The sequence below is a fragment of the Diceros bicornis genome, chromosome 35 (assembly GCF_020826845.1).
Source record: "Diceros bicornis minor isolate mBicDic1 chromosome 35, mDicBic1.mat.cur, whole genome shotgun sequence".
NCBI classification, from domain to species: domain Eukaryota; kingdom Metazoa; phylum Chordata; class Mammalia; order Perissodactyla; family Rhinocerotidae; genus Diceros; species Diceros bicornis.
Window position 1 is genome coordinate 8,987,452 of NC_080774.1, and position 20,893 is coordinate 9,008,344.

At 38.7% G+C, this 20,893-nt stretch overlaps 3 protein-coding genes across 3 annotated transcripts in view; 2 read left to right on the forward strand and 1 right to left on the reverse strand.

Moving 5' to 3' along the window:
* The first annotated feature begins 45 nt into the window (after positions 1 to 45).
* On the forward strand, positions 46 to 8,628 carry FAM216A (family with sequence similarity 216 member A). The gene is made up of 7 exons (XM_058531402.1): positions 46 to 194; positions 1,553 to 1,593; positions 4,364 to 4,485; positions 5,618 to 5,747; positions 5,826 to 6,009; positions 7,014 to 7,096; positions 8,273 to 8,628. Exons 1-7 carry the CDS (start codon positions 103 to 105, stop codon positions 8,386 to 8,388), a joined length of 768 nt encoding a protein of 255 aa, XP_058387385.1. The 5' UTR covers positions 46 to 102; the 3' UTR covers positions 8,389 to 8,628.
* A 638-nt stretch (positions 8,629 to 9,266) lies between these two features.
* VPS29 (VPS29 retromer complex component) lies at positions 9,267 to 16,808 on the reverse strand. The gene is made up of 4 exons (XM_058531403.1): positions 16,735 to 16,808; positions 11,958 to 12,149; positions 9,998 to 10,233; positions 9,267 to 9,750 (listed from the first exon to the last, which is right to left on the reverse strand). The coding sequence occupies exons 1-4, from the start codon at positions 16,735 to 16,737 to the stop codon at positions 9,633 to 9,635; spliced, it is 549 nt and encodes a 182-aa protein (XP_058387386.1). The 5' UTR covers positions 16,738 to 16,808; the 3' UTR covers positions 9,267 to 9,632.
* Positions 16,809 to 16,980: 172 nt separating this feature from the next.
* The window catches only part of RAD9B (RAD9 checkpoint clamp component B), a 33,364-nt gene continuing 29,451 nt past the window's right edge, over positions 16,981 to 20,893 (forward strand). Inside the window, exons 1-4 of the mRNA XM_058531088.1 lie at positions 16,981 to 17,054; positions 18,865 to 18,935; positions 19,755 to 19,904; positions 20,117 to 20,231. Of these exons, the coding sequence (XP_058387071.1) occupies positions 17,018 to 17,054; positions 18,865 to 18,935; positions 19,755 to 19,904; positions 20,117 to 20,231 (373 nt within the window). The 5' untranslated portion in view covers positions 16,981 to 17,017. The remainder of the gene's footprint in view (positions 17,055 to 18,864; positions 18,936 to 19,754; positions 19,905 to 20,116; positions 20,232 to 20,893) is intronic.

Sequence of the window (20,893 nt, forward strand, 5' to 3'; positions counted from 1 at the left end):
CACCCCCAATATCGCCCGGCCTGACGCACGCGTGCTGACGGGGGAGGGGAAAGGGGAAAGCTGCTCCCGCACACAGCTCGCGGGCCTGGCACCCGGGAGGAGATGCCCGGCCAGGGTGCGGTGTCCGACTGGACGGAGTGCAGCTCTTCCGCAGAGCCGCCCGCAGTGGCCAGGACCGTGGGTGGCGGCGGCGGGTGAGACTGCGGGGCCAGGACTGTGGGTGGCGGCGGCGGGTGAGACTGAGGGGTTAGGGAGGACGGCGACCAGCCCAGGGTCGAGATCCCCCTGTAGAGGAGGGAGTGGGAGCTGGCTCCCCAGTGCACGGAAGTGAGAGGAGGAGAGAACCTTTTTGGTGGCTGGGATGGGAAATATGGAAGCCGACTCACTGTTTAGGGGAAGGGCTTCTGAGGGAAGCTTAGGAGGAGGGTTTGGTGCAATGACTAAATGCAGGGACTGCGACAATCGCCTGCGTACGTCTTTCTGCCTCGAGGGGGCGCTGCGAAACCTACTGGAAAAATTGCCGTCTTGCCACAGGATCTCTGCATAAAGGCGGGTAGGGGGACAACGGGGACAGATTCCTCCGGCTCAACCGAGGGCTTCCAAGTCAATAATTCAGTTCCCTGTATGTGACATTAGCCACCTTTATGTCAACGGGATTCATAATCGCCAATGAGACAAGTGATTATGAATATTAGAGGCACCTTGATCTTGACATTTTCTTCCCACAGAAATTCCTTCCTTCATAAATCCGTTTCATTTTGAGCAGGTGTCCACTATTATTTCCTGGATGCTGAAGACGATTAGTTGCTGAAGGCATTACCTCCTCATCCCTTCCATCAGTTATTCCCCAAATCTAGAGTTGCCAGGTGTTCCTCTCTAAATTCAGCCCACAGTCATGGCTCCTGCTGATATGTATCTGGCGGATTGACCTTTTAAAGATGGGATGGGGTCTTGTGTTTCTTTTCTGTTCATCACGGTGCTTGGTGAAGTGCTGGATCCCAGTATGTCGAGAGATCAATGAACTTTGGGTCATTGAATAAATTGAAAGAAGAGGGAGGGAAGGGTGTTTTGTCTTAAGTTGAGAAAAGAAAAAAAAAAACTTGTACAAAATTAGAGACATTCCAGACCAACTTATCAGTTCCAGTACACTTTAATTACATGCAATAAAGAACAAGATAGTCTTTTCCATACCCAAGTTACTTTATTAAAAATAAAGAGAGCAAAAAAAATATCATGGATAGCACAGAAGCCCAGACTACTTTATTGAGCTTAACATAGGAATTAGATTAGGAGACTATAAAAGTAAGACCAAATCTGGCTTAAAGTCAATCCTTTCTAGTAGAGTAAAAATCTCAGTTAACTCACTTTGAAAAAGCCTGGAGCCACTAGGATACAACCAGAATTAAAAGAGAAAATTTGCAAGACATTCTGTCTGATGGAAACATGAAAAGTAAAAAGGATATGAAATACTGCCTTTTTTCATTTAAAATACTTTCTTTACTGCTTATAAACTTGTCAATTATTACATATTATTTAATCCTTTTTTTAACAGATCAGCTGGACATTCTTATTACCAGAATTCCAAAGGTACTGGTGAGTAGAGCATATAAAGCAAATACCTATAAATAACATGGTGCAGAGAAGCCAATTTAGCTATGACCACTTACACAATGGAGTTTTTAAAATAGACTTTATTAGCATCCTTGGTGAACTTACTCTTTAAGATTTTCAAAGAACAATCCAGCAGGTTCTTTCTCTCCTGTTAAGATATCTCACATCAAGCATTTTAAAAAGAGTACTTCAAAATAGCAATGAATCTGAAAAGAACAGTGTTTATAACTGATGTTGGTTGAAAAGCACAGAGCACAGCCTGGGGTTTATATGCAGATTGAAGGAAAAAATCTAAACTGAACAACTTCAAAGAATATAAAATATTTCTCAGTGCTCCTATTTTCCTCTCACTTGAAATAAACGATAGAGTTGCTGGAGTTAAGAGTCAGACAGGCCCTCAAAGGCCTCTCACTAATTTTGGAGGAGAGAGAAATTTCAATTCAATGATATATAAACCTGGATTCACTTTACTTTTCCTTGGAAAATTTATAGTCCTTACAGTTACCTAGGAAAAACACACACATATGTGAGTGTATGTACATATATATAAAAATACATATATATGCATATATAAATAATGTGGTCATTTTAAAATGGAATTGCTGGATCATATGGCAATTCTGTTTAATTTTTTGAGGAACTGCCATACTGTTTCCACAGCAGCTGCACCATTTTACATTCCCATCAGTAATGCACAGGGTTCCAATTTCCCCATATCCTAGCCAACACTAGTTTTCTGTTTTTTTGATGAGAGTCATCCTTATAGGTATGAAGTGGTATCTCATTGTGATTTTGATTTGCATTTTCCTGCTGATTAGCCATAGTGAGTGTCTTTTCATGTGCTCATTGGCTGTTTGTATTTCTTTGGAGACATCCAAGTCTATTCAAGTCCTTTGCCCATTTTTCAATTGGGTTGTTTGTTGTTGAGTTTAACTATTATTTTTAAATGTTTCATTTTCTGTAAAGAAATGCTATCAAGCTTTTGTGGAATTAAATTTTAGTCTAGGCTATAATATACATCTCAGAAATACTGATTAGCAAGGACACAAAAGCTATATTCTTAGATAATTAACCCACATTTATCACTTAAAAAGGATTTTAAAAAATAAACTTTTATAATGTTGAAATGGTATTCATTATTACCGATTCCAAATTATGTTTTAAGGGTCATAATAACATAATTTCCAGATGATTTTCTATTTGTTGGCAAACTAGTCCTTCAGTACGCAAATATAACTCTTACTTATCTGCACTAACCATCCAAAATCTTGAGTATGCAAATATGTCTTACTTATCTGCACTAACCATTGCCGAAATCTCGAAGAAATCACTAAATTTAAAGTTTAATATGTAAGATTATAGTGGCCTTTGTTATCAATAATATTGAAACGAAACTGTGTTTATTTAATTGAGTTTACTAGGTACAAACTTTTAACTGAAAATCTATTCTGCCAGCTTTATTTGTAATAGCCTAAAACTGGAAACAACCCAAATGTCCATCAAGAGGTGGATGGATCATCAAATTGTGGTTTATACATACATGCAATGGAATACAACCCAACAATAAAAAGGAATGAACTATTGTTACATATCACAAGAATGGATTTCAAAATAATTATGTTGAGTGAAAGAAGCCAGACAAAAACAGAATATATACTGTATGTTTCCCTTTATATCAAACTCAAGAAAATGAAAACTAATCTATAGTGATAGAAAGCACATTAGTAGTTGCCTGGAAAGAGTAGGTGTGTGGAGAGGAGTGTACAAAGAGTTATTTCCCGATTAAATTTTGCCAGATATTGTTTTTCCCCAAACTGCTAGTGAATTTTATACCCTAAATTAAGTTAGTGGTCTCAATATGTCTGAAACTGAAAACTAGTTTCCATTCTTCTGGGAATATGTCTCAAGTTTTATTTTTTTTATTTTTATTTTTTGTGAGGAATATCAGCCCTGTGCTAACATCTGCCAATCCTCCTTTTTTTTTTTTTTTTTTTTTTTGCTGAGGAAGACTGGCCCTGGGCTAACATCTGTGCCCATCTTCCTCCACTTTATATGGGACGCTGCCACAGCATGGCTTGCCAAGAGGGGCGTTGGTGTGCGCCCAGGATCCGAACCAGCGAACCTCGGGCCACCACAGCGGAGCACGTGCACTTAACCGCTTGCGCCACTGGCAGGCACCTCAAGTTTTATTTTTATTAAAAGACTATTCTTTTAATCTACCCACATCAGTATTTAAAACAATGAAGTGACTGAAATTATGTAAAAATAAGTTTTAATAAATTTCTGCAAAGCCCTTCATTTTAACACTGCCTCATTAAAGGGGTAACATTTGTGTTATTCTCTCTTGAGTCTAATACAGAGTAGAATTTTAAAACTATTACTCAAGTCAAATGAATGATAAAATATTGTAAATCTTTAAAGTGCAAATTCTACATGTATATTCCTGTTTAGTATGGTCTGACATACAATAAACTAAAAAAGTAAGTTACTGTCAACAGTTTGCATCTCAGCTGAGTTCAAAATAATGTAGTCCATATATAATGACATATGTATAGTAAATTAGTTATAAATACCTTAGCTTTTTGTGTGCTCTAAAACCAAATGGCCTATCATACAGTCTATTCAAATTTAACAGTCTGACTCATACTACTACTCCAGCATAATCACTGACACATGTAAATACATTGATCTTAATAATTTGCTGAACTAATCTTTGCTCATGAAATTCACATAATAATGTCCTTGCCTACAGACAGAATCAAAGATGGACACAAAGTGAACTCACACATAGCCAAGCTGCAAGAGTTATGGAAAACTCCTCAAATTCAAACAATTCACATCCCTAAATCAATGATAGATGCGTCCTTTCTAAAGGTATGCTAACTAAATACCACTACTTTATTTAAATACCAATACTCTTTGTATTCAGAACTGAAGTTTTTATTGAAGATAAGCTACTTTGAGGGTAAGGCACTGCAGAAGACAAAGTACACCCAGCATATTGTCTAGGAGTCTGTAAATACCTGCTGGGTAAACTCAGTGAATGAGTGCAAGGATTTTATCATCATAGATTCCCTGTCATAAGAGTTCTTTCAGGGCTTTATGATACTTCAGATCTAACGTACTTTTACTCAGAAAGCTCAATGCCCCAAGCATAAGATGCTTGGGGAGAGTTCCATTCTAAAGATGGAAACCAATCTCATAAAGATTTCACTCAAGGACTACAAAATTAGAAGCAAGCAAGTAAAGAAAATGTCAATAAGCATTTTACAACTGTTGACCTGTACTACCCCACTAAAGATCATAGCTGCCTGAAGCATCCTCTCTAGAGCAATGCAAATTAGGGTTACTAAATCTTGGTGCAAACTGGTAAATTTTCCTGACCAGCATCTTGGATTTTCTCTGGATTTATTACCTATTCAGTTCAGTAAATCCTGTGTGGGTGTATACCTATGCACGTATAGTGGGGTCTTGCATTTTAGGTGAGTGTTAACTTCTAAAATCAGCAAGCACAGTGCAAATCTTAGTCAAAATTACTTATATCAGAGACCAACAGATCCCTCAGTCTGTCCAATAGTTATTCTTACGGGGCTAGAAAAGACTGTTTCTTTAGTTAAAACTAAGTAGGGTAATTGGGTTGCTTTTAGGTATCATATTATACCTCAGAAATCATATTCAGAGGGCAAGATGCCCATACCCACTGAGAGACACATGGGAACTAAGACTCACTGACAGAACAGCAGATTCATACTTTCCTATTCTTCTAGGGCAGTGGTTCTCAAACCTCACTGGGCATCTGAATCACTTGAGTGGAAATGACAAGCAGAATCACTTGTATTGTTTAAATGGCCATTTCTTTCTCTTTTTGGCCAAATTAACACAGTTGAATTTGCATAAGTAAAATGAACAGATCCTACAACTGTCCTGAACATTCATCCTTTCAGATAAGGAATATTGCCAACCTCTGTTATACAATGCAGCCTATAAATCTTGTTCTGTCTTTTAGCATCGAGACCTCACCATAGGGCAGAAGCGTTATCTGTGCAGCATTGCTAAGATCTATAATGCAAACTATCTGAGGACGTTAATGAAGAGGCAGTACATGCATGTGATCCAGCGCAGCTCACAAAAGCCAGGCAGGTGCACCTCCAGTTAGTCTCTCGCTAGTTCTCATAAGAAATGAGGTCTTCTAACAGAGGTGATTCGTACAACAGGTGTCCTCACTCATCACAGGAGCCGCCTCAGTTCTCGTTATGCACAGAAGCAGCACTACCCCTGCACTACATGGCGACACCAACTGGACAGAGAGGACTCAGGGCGTTCTCACGTTGCAGCCGCATCTGCATCGGAAATGATCATACAGTATTCCCTTTGGCGACCAGTGAGAAACAAAGAAGGGTCTGTTTCTTATTGTTTACAAGGAGGAAAATGTCCTCCAATTTTATTTGAAGGGTAGCTAAATAATATTAAACCTTGTGTTCCCTAATATGTTCACTTTGCTAAATTCAGAATAGATTGGATAAAAAGCACAAAAGGATGTTACTTTACGGTCTCTTTACTGAGCTGACTGGGATATGCCACTTCTTTTGGAACATATTTTGTGGATTTGTAAAAATTTCTTGATCAGCTAGAGATATGGAAGAGTGCCCCTTTCAATGATTCCCACTCAAAATCAAAATAATACAGACTTCCAAAAGGAGAAGCATATGGTTGCTTCTACACAGGGGAATACTATAAACAAAAAAGGAAAGAGGAAAAAAGAGATTAAGAAGCCTGATTATCCAACCTGCACTACAATAGTTAGCTTTGCATATCAAGGTTAATAAGTCACAGGAGAATTCAGGGGCTGAAAGGATCTCTTTCGGGATGCTGGCAGCTTAATAAAAAGAATTTGCCCGGGGGTGGGGGGGGCGGCCCTGTGGCTTGGCGGTTAAGTGCGTGCGCTCCACTGCTGGTGGCCCGGGTTCGGATGCCGGGCGCGCACCGACACACCGCTTCTCCGGCCATGCTGAGGCCCTGTCCCACATGCAGCAGCTGGAAGCATGTGCAGCTATGACGTACAACTATCTACTGGGGCTTTGGGGGAAAAAATAAATTAAAAAAAAAAAAAAGAATTTGGCGGCTGGCCCTGTGGCTTAGCGGTTAAGTGCATGCGCTCCGCTACTGGCCGCCCAGGTTCGGATCCTGGGTGCACACCGACGCACCGCTTCTTGGCCATGCTGAGGCGGTATCCCACATACAGCAACTGGAAGGATGTGCAACTATGACATACAACTATCTACTGGGGCTTTGGGGAGAAAAAGAGAAAAAAGGAAAAAAAAAAAAGTTTGTATGGTCTTCCACATGCATTAGGCAGCTGTTCACTTTGCTGGTTCCAATTAAGATGCTTCTCTTTCTTATAGTTTAAAAAGTGGATATGCATCTAAAACAAGATGTAAGTCGCTGAAGATTTTTAGAAAACCAGGCAGACTGTTCATGCAATCAGGTAAGTGTGGAATTTTAAAAATATGCATTTTAAAAGATCTTATGCTTAATGAATATTAAACCCAAGTTTCATCTATTACAGAGGACATTAAAAAATTTAGAATGTGATTTGCTTTACTGCTCCAAATAAAACTAAACATGAAATATAGTTTCTGCTTTCACTTAACACACTGCTCAGAGGAGTAAGGTTCAAGGTATTTCTAATTTTAAATAAAGATATTTATAACATCAACATCAAAGACTTAACAGAGAATGAATTTGTCAAAACCCAGAGCCACAAACATGACTTTTTCAAGCCACAGCACTTCTTTTATGAGATAGTGCCATTTCTGGATGAACATACTTTGTATAGCATTAGTTTACAAAGGGCTATATCACCTATACCATTTTGTTTAATATTCAACCAACCAGTGCAAGCAAGCCAACCAGGTGATATTATCAAAATTTTATGAAGCAACTCAGACAAATCCAGACTTGGGAAGGATCAGCATAAAGGATCCTTCTACCACAAGTACAGAATACCACAAAATGAAAAAGGCAAAAGAGAAAGAAGACCAAATGGTCAGAAATATTCCTCAGAATTGATCAAGTGGAAGTTAAATAATTTCCTAGTTAGTACCACAGCGAGTAGTAAAGTTAGGCCCTCTGAACCCACATCCCATTGCTGGGTGACAGCGCCACTCAGCTCTGCTGTAAATACCATGCTATGCCTATCCAAGAAATGAGGGAAACGGCAGGGGAAAAGGTAAGTCTGGTTCCACAAAGAACAGCTGGGGGAAACCCCAGATAGGGGGAAAGTCCCTGTCGTCCCCAAGAGAAGAGAGATGAGAAGGAACTTAAGGAAAATGGAGAATGCTGAAGCTAAAACTCCTCCATAAACAAAAGATTTTGAAAAGCATTGCTTTTAAGGGAAAATATGACTTAGTAACAGAGAATTTGCTGTACAATAACGTGGCTGGAATACAGTACTGGGTATCTTATTTTATTTTAAAAAGAGATTTGGGGGAAGGCAGGGAGGTGATTAAGTTTTGAAAATGGCAGGCAATTTGTCTTTGCTAGGGCTTATTAATAAGGTAGGTCATTTTGAAGGTTGTTCTTATATACAAATCTCTATTTTCAGGATGAAATACAACTTATTTCCAAAACAGACATTATAAATTCTTATTTTTTCCTTTAGTTTCTACAAATGATTCTGAATCATACATGAATGAAGAAAAAAAGGAAGAAGATTTACTAAAGTGTATGCAATCAATGTCAATTGAAGAACAGGGAGAACATCTGATGTTAACTTGACAATCTTGTCTTGTGTGTTGATGATGTGCCAAAAGTAGGGGGAAGGGGTTGTGAACTGTGTCCTCCCTCTACGTTTAGGATAGTATTGTTATTCACCATTAAGTCATTAAGTAATTTTGGTTTGTTTAGAAACTTTTTGGTTTGATGTAGGTACATGTACCAATGATATTTGTGTAATAAAATTTATGTGCAATATATGCTTGTATTTCTAGCTAGATACAATTAAAATTTTTTTGTCACTTAAAATTGAGTTATTTTTCTTTAAATCTAACAAATACATTGTATAATTCTTTCTCTGTTTACAATAAGTCCTAAAACAGCAACATTAGAATATACAAGTATTTTCTTGACTGGGCTGAGGAAAACTCTTGAAATATTCTAACACAGAATAGTATTTGATAGAGGTAACACCTAGCTTGCAAAGAAGGTACTTAATAAATATTTGCTACTTGAATACAACATAAAAATGGAAATATCAATTTGCCCTATTTTATGAAAATTGCCACACAAACACTTGGACTCTCAAACTAGATTAAGGTGGGAGTAGTACTAATGAGGGGATTCTTTACGTTATATAGTCACTCTAGTGTGCTTTCCTTCTAAATACTGTTTTTTAAAAATTTTGTTAAAACTGGAAAAAGAGGAATAGGGCAATTTAAAGCAACAGTTTGAATAATCACTGCTGATTTAACATGTCAATATGGTATATTATTTAGAAAATAAAATCTGAGTGAGATTGTGACCTAGAATGTTGCAGGAAATGAGAGAGCTCTGAAAGTCATCTCATCTACCTCATCACTTTAATATCTGTCCACAGTTTCAGTCCATCTCTTATTTTTATGATTTGTAAAAATTAAAACACAAGTTTATCAAGAAAGTATAAATGAAAGGTAACTTTATTACTGGAGAAGAAAAAAATGTATACAAGAAAGTCTAGATTCTTTCTCCTCATGCACTATGTTTGTAATAAAGTTCCAAATATCAACTTGGAAGATATTTACAAGGATAAACTTTCCCTAACACATGACCATTTACTGTGTGGTGGACATTTTTTCATAGAAATCATATACTTAAATATATTCTTATAGTTTACAAGAAGCTTAGAACATTTTATTAACAGAAGATGGTATTTTACTGCAAAATATTAGAAAAGTGATACAGTTTTGTGGCTCTTAAATTTTTACTTGATTTGAACAGGAGAATGAAAAAAAAAACCCAACAGAAAAATCAAGACAGGCCTAGCTTTAAGATTTTTTGTATTCGATTCGTTCTACTTTCACGTCATCTCCAATTAGCTGATACACGTAAGTGACAACTGTAGAAGCCTGGATATCCATCAACACAAATGAAGGAATAATGTTTCTGGAAGAAAATATAAATAATGTCAGTGTTTTGTACTAAAAACAGCACCACTATAAATTCAATTTAAGATGACAACTGGATTCAAGGAGAAATCTGGTTGTTACACATTAAAAAGAATAATCACCAAAAGACAACTGCCAAAAAGGCTATAAATATTTAAAGGGTCACATTTCTCTTTTATGAAATGTCACACGTGCAATTATTAACTTTATAAAACTCCCAAATTCCCAAATTGCATATCACTCACGTTTCCAAGGCATTATACGCTCCAGTGGCAGAACCTGGGTTAATGTAGAATTTATTTTCATGCTCAAATGCTTCAAATTTGTGTGTATGTCCCGAGATAAGAATGTCCACATCAAACTGCCTCTGCAACAGGGCTAAGCTGGCCATATCTCCCCACGGAATAACTTGATGTCCATGGATCAAACCAATTTTGAACTGCCCAACAGTCACAACTTTCTGTTCTGGATAATTCAGATTCTAAAATAAGAAACAGACATAATAAAAATATATTTCAGAGATACTGATATCTGATTTCTTCTCAGTCTCTAAGGCTGCAACTATGCTCAAAACATAACTTACTCCAGGTAAACTGGAATTTATCATGCAATCCCTTTATTGTGTTTATTTTTATAGAATACGGGCTCTTTTGGGCATGCTGTAGAGAATAATTACGGCCCCAAATTTGCAAGTTTCTTATACCTAAGAATCCTAGGCATATAACCTGTAAGCTAGGGTGTGTTGAAATTAGATCCCAGGCTTTAATAGTTATATAAATGGCTTAAAATAATAATGATAGTTAACACTTATATAGCACTTAATATGAACCAGGCACTATTTTAAGAGCTTTATAAATATCAACCTATTTAATATTTACGAACAATCCTAAGAGATAGGTTCTAGTATGACCCTCATTTTATGGATGAGGAAAGTGAGGCACAGAGAGGTTAAAATAACTTGCCCAAGGTCATGTTAGTAAGGGGTTGAGCCAAGATCCAAACCCTGATATTATGGCTCCAGGGTCTGTGAATTTAGCAAATTAGAAGAAAAAATTTTAATTCTTGCTCTGAAACTATCTTGAGCATAACACAAACAGAATCCCTAATACGTTCTTTACAAACCAATATGTTTTTTACAAACCAATATTCTAATTACTGACAAGAAGTTTGCCCCTTCTCTTCTCATCCCCCTCATCTTTCACCTCCATGCCATCTCTAGTTTATCCAAACTCTTTTTTAAATTCACTTTAAAAAAAAAAAGACACTATGCTCATTTTGTTTGGTATAAAGGAGCCCCATTAAAGAGCACAAATGAAGTTAAATAATTAATGGAAAAGTTTACATTCCTAGAAATACAAAATAGATTTTTCATACTAGAAACAGATTTATCATGCTAAATCATACAATGTTAGCACTGGCAGGAGTGTTAAAAATCATCTATTCCAATCATATTTATGTAGGAGGAAACTAAGACCAGAAAGAGGATGTAATTTGTCTAAAATCTCATTATTAACTAATGGGCAAAGTTAGAACTCCAGAATTCCTAACTTTTTTTCTTTCAAGTCAGGTTTATTGAAGTATAATTTACATACAGTAAAACTATCCTTTTTAGTGTACAATTCAAGGGATTGTGACAAATGCAGACATCTGTTCCAGGACCGCCACAATCAAGATATAGAACAGTTCAATCACCTCAAAACTCCCTCACGCCCCCTTATAGTTAACCCATGAGACAGGGAGCCATGGCAAGGTTTTCAGCAGAGTGGTGATGTGATCTTACTTCACCTAAAAAGAATCACTCTGGTTGCTACTTGGAGAACAAAGTACGGCAGGAGGAAGGGTAGAATCAGGAAGGTGGAATACAGGAAAGGATATGGTGGCTTGGAACAGGGTAGTAGAGGTGGGGTGGTGAGAAGCTCGTAACAAAACTTTATAAACTAAATGACAGTACTACAAAAAATAGTGACAAAACCACTTCTACTCCGTATCAATTTAGTTAGAACAAATACTTAATATGCTTACTGAGTAATCTAAAATCAGTGATTTTCAAACAGTAAGAGAGGAATATGTGTAGTAATTTTACATTTGGAAAATTAAAAAAAAAAAAAAAGATCTTCACAGTTGAAAAATTCTGGCCTAAAAGATAGAGGATATGTAAGAATCAAGAAAAGGAAATATTTGGGAAGGGAAAGGGAAATACGTCACCTCATCGAAGTCTCCTCTCACAATATGAACATCACCGGCCAGAGTCTTGAGATAGTCATAACTCTCTTTGGTGCAAAGGTTTCCAGTGCAGAGAATGTGCTGAATCTTTCCTGGCACCAGCAGTTTTTTGAATTTAGCCGGCAAACTATTGCACCGGTGTGGGATGTGCAGGTCTCCTAATACCAACACCAACTTTAAAGTGTCAAGGTGAGACAAGGTGTATTGTTAAACATGATGTCAAAACAAGGATTCTCCTCCCATAACTCCCCTTTAAATTAAACTAACCAGAGATTCCAGAAAGCAAAAGAGCAGAAGTTATTCACACAGTTCCTATCATGACCATTTAAACAAACACACATATGGTAACATACTTTGTTCTAAATCAATCTTATTTTATTTTGGTCATAAACAGGTGTGCATACACAATACAGGTAATCATTCTATTTACCAAGAATAAAATCAAGCTTTCTAAAGTGATTCATTTAGAGACCTATAAACTACACTGAAAAAAAAAATTGTAAAATGAAAAATATACTACTGGGCTCTAAGGAATTTGGCATTTTTGAAGACTGATATGGTAATTCATATTTCTGCAGTTTTAATGTAAAACCTCATATATTGATTCCTGGAACATTAATAAAGAGAATTATTAAAAATGTAATGACAGAGAAAAAAAGTTAATTCTATAATTTATGTTTACTAGACTGACAACTATTTGGAGGACAGTAGCCAAAATTTACAATATTTGCTGCTTAAAAGTATTATCTACACATTACAGAGGAATAAAACCAGCCTATGTTTCAAAGAGTTTCAATAGGGCAAACGTGTGCTTCTGAATTATAATCTTTGTTATCTTCTCTTTCCTTCATTATTAGAAATCCTCACTGTCATATTATTATCTACATTAAATTGCCTATGTACCCCCAGTTTAGTTCCCAAACTTAAAATAACATTTTCACAATCTTTCATGTGCATTAGAAGATTAAAAAAAAAAAAAAAAGCTAAATACATGATGAATTTAGCAGAAGGTAGAGTTGCAACATAGTCTCAGATGACAAAAATAAATTTAGCACTTAAATATAAAAGAATACAAAATCTCAATCCTGTAAAATTTTAATTTAAAAATTTTAAGAGTTGACATATAAACATTATTTAATTCAGTCATGTAACAGAATATTGTCAAAAAGGTCATTTAAAAATAATATCTGCCCTCCAAAGGACAAGAGAATCAATTTCTTCATGTTGATGAGAATAAGCACCTTCATTCTACGACAGGATGTTTTCCCACACAGACATCCCATCCATAAATGTACATGCCCTTTAACTGCTTTTAAAGAAGGTATGACTATTCCTTAACATCATCAAGGAAAACATTAAATATCTAAAATAGGATAAAACAGAAAATAGTTTTGCCACCACAGACTTTGTAAATTGAAATAAATCAAAAAGAAAACGTGTGAAATTAAAATTATTACTAAAACAAGCTTGATTCATCTTGCAACAAATATCAAAATGATTACAAAGGCAAGGAACTGTTACCAGGACGTAGAGTAACTGAAGTAACACAAGCTTACAAAATCAGCGCACTTTAAACGAAATAGTTAAATAAGTTTCTTCTTTATAAAGAGTAGTTTCAGCTGGTATTTACTCAATGACTTATATTAATTGTTTCAATCCAGATCTTAGTGGACGAAACATCTGTAAAACTAAAAACCACCTCGAAGTTTCCACCCTCATTGGTAATCAATACAAAAGTACCTGGAGAGAGAACAATCTTCATCTTTAGAGGGGGATCCCTTCAGATAAGGATTGAAGTACATAGTTAATGTAGGAAGCTGGCATTTGAGAAAAAGGTAAAAAAAATAGATTTCTATATTAAAAAAAGAAGAACCTCAACCTCATAAAAGGGCATATGTCTATAACACGTTGAAAATGTTTGGGACTAATAATGAATGAGCTGTTCCATCTGAATGTGCTAGAAAGAATAGTAGTTAAGACATGATACTTTATTTTTATTTATTTTTTTTGTGTGTGAGGAAGATCAGCCCTGAGCTAACATCCATGCCAATCCTCCTCTTTTTGCTGAGGAAGACTGGCCCTGAGCTAACATCTATTGCCAATCCTCCTCCTTTTCTTTCCCCAAAGCCCCAGTAGATAGTTGTATGTCATAGTTGCACATCCTTCTAGTTGCTGTGTGTGGGACGCCACCTCAGCATGGTCAAACAAGCGGTGCATCGGTGCGCGCCCGAGGTTCCAAACCCTGGCCGCCAGTAGCAGAGCACGCGCACTCAACGGCTAAGCCACGGGGCCCGCCCCAAGACATGATACTTTATAATGATTGATGACCTATTCTATAATGTACTCTGGATTATGCCCAAGTGTACCCAGACTACTAGCCATCTAAGGATATAACTGTATGAATGACTACACAGAAATTATTTCTAATTAGTAAGGATCCTTACTAGGACTCTGGTTTCCTGCAGGTGACAAAGTAATAGGGAAAATAGTGTCACATAACAAATGCCACACTTTGAGGACTGTCCTTGCCCAAATTCCACACTTGAGAGTTCAGGTTAGACATAGATTATAGAGTCTTTTAAGACAACAAAAGATTCTGGAAATGAAAGTCTTGTTAAATTCAAATAAAGAACCAACCCAATCAAAGCATAGGAATTTGGTTATTTCCTATTTGATAGACAATAAAAGGGTGAAAATCCCAGTAATCAGCCACCCAACCACCATTGTTAGTAGGAGCTAAGAGAAGAAACTTACTCTGTGCCCAGCCTTAGTGGAATGAAGAAGTTGATTGCAGACAGGGGAATCAAAAAAAAGGGTGAAACATGACCAATGTTAAAAGAAAGCAACGAAAAGAAACAAACCAAAAAAAGAACAAAAAACTCGTATCAAATGAATACGCAAACAATTGTTAATGATTTCTGAGTGTTATGAAAGAAAATGTTAAAAATCAGCTTTGCTCAAAACAATACCAAAAGAACCACTTACTATATTTTTGAACATCTTAAACACACTTACACATTTAAAAATTTTGCCCTGTCAATTTTTTCTATTATTCCTAATCTTATTCTCCACATTGACTCCCATCCCTTTTGTTTCCTGTTCTGTTTAGAATTTTATAAGACAAAATTTGGAAAATTCATTAGTAATAGCTAAATGAAAGCTAACATTTTCTGGATTCTTAAGGTCTAATTATTCCTCAAGTATACTGATTTTTAATTCTCTTATGTTGAAAATTCCAGTAGTTGGAAAATTACGCTCAGCTAGGTCATTATTTTGTATAGAAGATCTAACACAACGCTATGAATACATTATCAAGTGACGAAGTCACCAACTAAAGACGATAAACGCAAACACATTTCTCCAGCTAAAACTGGACCTTCCCCACACTTGAATTTGCTGCCAAATAAAATGCTTTTAATCATAAAAGAATCAGCTAATGCTAACTCTTGCCCAGTTCTTCCTACTTCATGTGAAAAGTGATGTTCCACTACAACTACTCTAAAAAAAGTGTTCGCCTCTCAAGAAAACTTCAGAAACACGAATATGGAATCATACGTCAGGTAATTTCGTCTTCTCCCAGAGATAAGTGTCTCAAAATTACTGTAAACTGGATTACTCTAAACTGGAGTCTGTTTAGAAGCAAAAACAAAAGTAGGATTAAAGCCTTTTCCATATATAAAGAAGCTAAAGAAGCATATACCATAGATTTTTGGCTGTCACCTGTAAAGGCCACGTCAAAGGCTATGTTTGTCACAAAATCATGATAACCTTAAAAATGAAATGGATGCCCACCAGAGAGAGAAGTCCCTTTACAGCTAAGGTCATCACCACAAATACCAAGATAATCAGAGCTCCTTTTGAAACCGTTCTTAGCTTTTTAGGGGATCAAGGGCACCTTTGCACATCTGATTACAGCCATGAGGCATCTCCAGTAGCAGCTCCGGAGTTTTTATGTAGGGAGGTCTCAGGGGTGGCAACCTACTGGGGGCGAGGGGGTGATGGACCGGCCCTGAAGGTGGCTGGGGCAGTCTGATCAACGACCGAGGAAAAGCTCCCCACTGCCTTTACCAACACTGGCCTTCGCCCAGAAGAACGTACATAGTCACAAAACCTTCCAAACAATTTCAAGTTCATAAACCACTAAGCAATCCTGCTCTAAAGGGTCCCAGCAATGCTAAGAGCCACATCGAGTCCCTGAGGACACCCTACCACATTTCAATGGCAGCTGCACGTCTTCTCAGGTGCGAAGCGGATAGTTCTCATCCCCTTTCCCCAGATGGCAAACCAAAAAGGGCAAGAGATTTTGCTCGCTGCTTCCCGTTTTGCATCCGAGAAGCCAGCTTTTGCCACACTGGGGTGGTAAGCGGTGCACCCCAACCAGCGGGAGGCGCTTTTTGCGGTAAAGGAGCAGAGAAACGTCTGGAAACGGAGGATCGTGCCCCTTTCTCGGGGACGCTCGAGGCACAGGCCCAAAGGCCCTTCCGTGCTCGGGCGTGCGGGTCTCGTGACCACCCAGCGGCTGAGAGGGGCCCTCTTACCCCTCGCACGTCCTCTAGCCCCCGAGGCGGGGGTGCGAGGCCGCGCCGGCCGCACCCAGAGGTGGCCGCTCCCGACCCTCCCCCTCGGCCTTCCCCGGGCCCGAGTCTGGGCCGCGCCCGCCAGGGCCCCCGGGATCGCCCAGGCCCTAGCCCAGTGACTCCCAACGACACAGCACCCAAACCCAGAGCCAGGCCCCGGTCGCCGCAGCTGCCGTCCTCACCATCCTGTCACCGGGCTCCGCTCAGTCACCACAGCCGCCACCACCCTCTTCCTCAGGTTCCTCGGCGACCCGCCCACCTGGCTCGCAACCAATGAAAAGCGAGGTCGACAAGAGGCCGCCGTACGGAGGCCCGCACAGGCCCTTTTCCGCCGTAAAGCGAAACTCATCTTTGGGAAAGAGGAGGGGAGTGTGTGTGTAATCTCGACGCTTCGAAAAGCGCGGGCAACATCCGGGCACCTGGGGCCGTCGAGTTGAGGCGCGCCTTCAGTGCCGCAGCGCAGCCATGCTGAAGTGCGGAATGAGCGGCAGTCAGGTGAAAGGTGGAGTGGCCTTTCTTGCCTTCCTCTGTAAAAAACGGAAAGGCTAAGGTTCATGGGGCTGCCTCCATCGTTGTCCTGTTTCTTCCGCTTGGCCTTTATGCGCAAGACCTGAGGACACAGGGCCTGGCCGGAGCCAGCCCTCACTCACCAGGGTCCTGTTCGCTTCTGAGGGGAGGATGAAGGCCCCTCCGCTTTTATTTATGCGTAACGTTTATGTTCGTGGGTGTCCGTGCATTGACGATGCACCCTCAGGACAGAGATTGGGAGTGCGGGCCTCGAACTCGGGACGATAAGGGCTGCGTGGGGAGGACATGGGAGAAAAAAATATGCTTGGACAGTTAGTGTCATGAGGAAGCATAAACCTGGTTTTTATTCCGGATTCTACCATTTGTTAATGTATGACCTGGGACAAGTCTCTGAATCACGTCGAGGCTCAGTTTCCTCATCCGTAAAATGAGAATAACAACAGCCCCTTTGTGTTAAGAGTTTGTGGTAGGACTGAAATGGAAATGACGTGAAAAGAGCTCCATAATAAAGGAAATGTACAGCAACTATTTATTGTAAATGGTCCTTTAAACCTGTAAGTTGCTCCAGAAAATGTGTGTTTAGAAAAGCAGCGGTTTCCCAGGACTGTACCCTGAAGGTGCGGTTGACGGGCGTCGGGCGCTGTGGCCGGCTCGCCCCGCGTTGGCATCTGCTGAGCGGGTTAACGCTCGGGAAAGGGAAGCGCGAGTCCGCCGTTGTGCGTCCCCAGCGCGCTGGGGGCTCTCCTCCGCAGTGTTCCTCGGTTCTTAATAAGCTCCTATTCCTGTGATTGTTTAGTGTCACTAGACTGTAGGCCCCCTGAGGGCAGGCGCTGGACCTGTCTTGTTCATTGCTGTACCCCGTTGCCTCGGGTCGCGCTCGGAACACAGTAGGCGCTCAATAAATGCTCACTGGACGAGTGAAAGGTGTACTTGAAGCAGCTCCGGGAAAAAGCCGTGAATGTGAAGGCGTGAAAAGGGACACATGCCTCTCTCTCAGTTTTTTTCTTCGGGTCACCCTCTCTTTCTCAGTTCGAAGCCCGCACCTGTCACTCAAACGCTTCTGATTCCTAAGGACTATAATCTGATTTTATGTTCTGCTATTATTTTTCCTTTTTTCTACTTTCTACTGGATTGATATGGCATCTATGTTTACTGCAGCATGGTAGTCCGTATCTGTTGGCCACATTTTGTACTTAATCATAAGAACATTAGCGGTGTCATACCAGGCCAGACCAATATTTCATCTGGCCCCAGCCTCTCTTTCTGACAAGGTATCTGAGTGTGTTTGCTGGGAAGATCTGGCATCTTCCATGCTGCCCTCAAACATCAGAGATGCATCTTAAATGTCTCTATGGTCTGTCTCCTGACTTGTTTTGACTTTGCCACCTGTGAAGTTATTAAAACCCTTCAAACTGTCCTCTCCTTGCAGTTTTCAAACTTTTTTTGGGGGGTGGGGAATACATTTATTTAAACTAAGTTTAAAAATACATTAGTATGGAAATTGGCTTGCTACAGTAGCTCCATGCAACAATGCAAACATCCAGAAAAGAACTGTGTTGCATTTTATCACTTCACACACTCCTTCTTTGAATTTATTGAGCTCTTATTGTGTGTCTGGCATTTTGCCAAGGGTATTACATTCCTTAAACCAATGCAGCATTAGTCTATAAAACACTGTTTTTTATGAATTTATCTTGAGTCCCATGAATGCTAAAGTGGTCCTATGATTTGTTTTTATTGTTTGAGAGAGAGAATGTAAGCAGCACCTTTCTTTTTCTCCATAGTATTTGGGAAAGCAATCCAAGCTCTGTCACGAGTTAGTGACGAGCTGTGGCTAGACCCGTCTGAAAAAGGTGTAAGTAAGAAAGTTAACTAATAGACCATCTAGTAAGGCAAAAGAGAGTGTTTAAAAATCCCAGTCCAGTTTGAATGTTAACTAGGAAATTCAGAAATTGTAATTATCGGTTTCACTGTTCATCCTTATTTTACATATCTGAATACATTTAGAGCGTAGTAAACTCAAAGATCATGCAGACAAACACAATTGATTTAAACCAGAAGTCACAGACTGGTGGTCAAGAGGCTAGATACGGCTTACAGAAGTGTTTTGTGGGGCCTGCACTGTATTTTTTTAAAAATTGAAATAATTTCCTAACACTTAAAAATTGGGAGAGTCCACATAAAAATCTGAATCTCTTGAAAACTCAGAAGATCTGACAGTTTGGGGCCTGCATCCCCAAGTGGACGTGGGTGGCTGACGCTGACTAACAGTTTTTCCCCTCAGACAAGGCAAGAGATCACCATTTTGCGGCAATCTTTTTACTCCCTATTATATTACTTTCTGCCACTTTGTGCATTAAAGTTAAGGCCCCTGTAGGCATTTACAATTTTACAATTTCAACATGAAAGATTTTAGATATAATACCTGTATGTATTCCAGATAGATATGTACACATATATGTATATATACACAAATTCAATACACTGTATAATGCAGTCCATATAATATAAATATTATAATTCATGTGTATAATGTAGTCCATATAATGCAGTTAACATCTCATAGCCTTATTTGAACACATTTAATTGTGATGTTAAACAATAGAATTTTTTCAATTAATCATTTAAGGGGAGTTGATGTTTTTCCTAAATAGCTATTATTTTATTTTTCCAGCTTGCTTTAAGATCTGTAAATTCTTGTCGGTCAGCATATGGATGTGTCCTCTTCTCTCCTGTCTTCTTTCAACATTATCAGTGGTCAACTTCAGTGAAAATGAATGATAGTGACACAATATCGAATTTAAATTGCAAATTGGGTATGAAGGTAAATATAAGTGGCCCTGTTTTTCTCTTGTATTGTAGAAATATTCATTATATAGGACATAACATTTATTCTGTACTTCATACTTCGTTTAAATGGCATGCAGGACAAGTCTATTTATTTATGAATATACATACTCTTCTTTTGTTAGTTTTATTAACTAATCAAAAAGCCATATTAAGTATGTGCTGTTCTATAATGTATTTGTGTTACAGTCAATTCTGCCCATCTTTAAATGTCTGAATTCCCTCGAAAGAAATGTAGAGAACTGCAAAATATTCACCAGATCCGATAACTGCAAAGTAGTTATTCAATTCTTCTGCAGACATGGTAGGTATAATTAAAACTAGTTTAAAGTATTGTGTGTTTTTTGTTAATATTTTTCGTGTTGAGAATATTCAAACTTCATGTCAAGACTTCACATTGCATTATTGCTAAGAATTTGTATAGTTTTGTGGTAAGGTGGTTGTAAGTACTTGAAAAGTCTCTGTAGAAGTATTGTGAGATGGGTGGTATTAATTATTTCTTTTTTTGATTTGTCAGTGGCGCAAGCTTTGTCTACATACAAACCAATTTTTTTAATGTCCATTTGAATTCAGACAATTGGTTGTTCTAAAATTAACTGGCTGCTTGATAATATTCTGTAAGAGTGCCTTGGTAGCAGCTTTCCTTGTTAAGAACAGAAAAGAATAATGTCTGCCTGTATTGAAAGTCCTCTAGGAGGCAGACAGTATTATATCTGGGGCTGAAAGACGTGTGGTAACTGGCCTGAGGTCACAGAACTAGTAAGTCGCAGAGTCTGGATTTGAATCCAGCCCCACAATAGTAGGAGCCCAAACCTTCATTCATTCTCTCTGCTACACCAAGCTGTGAAACAGGTTTCCTGCCTCCCAGCCTTGCTTGGTACATATTCAAATGTTGCTCTCGTAGGATTCTTACATGCTTAAATATGTACAGCATGGTGAGTGAGAGCATGCACTCTGGAGACCACA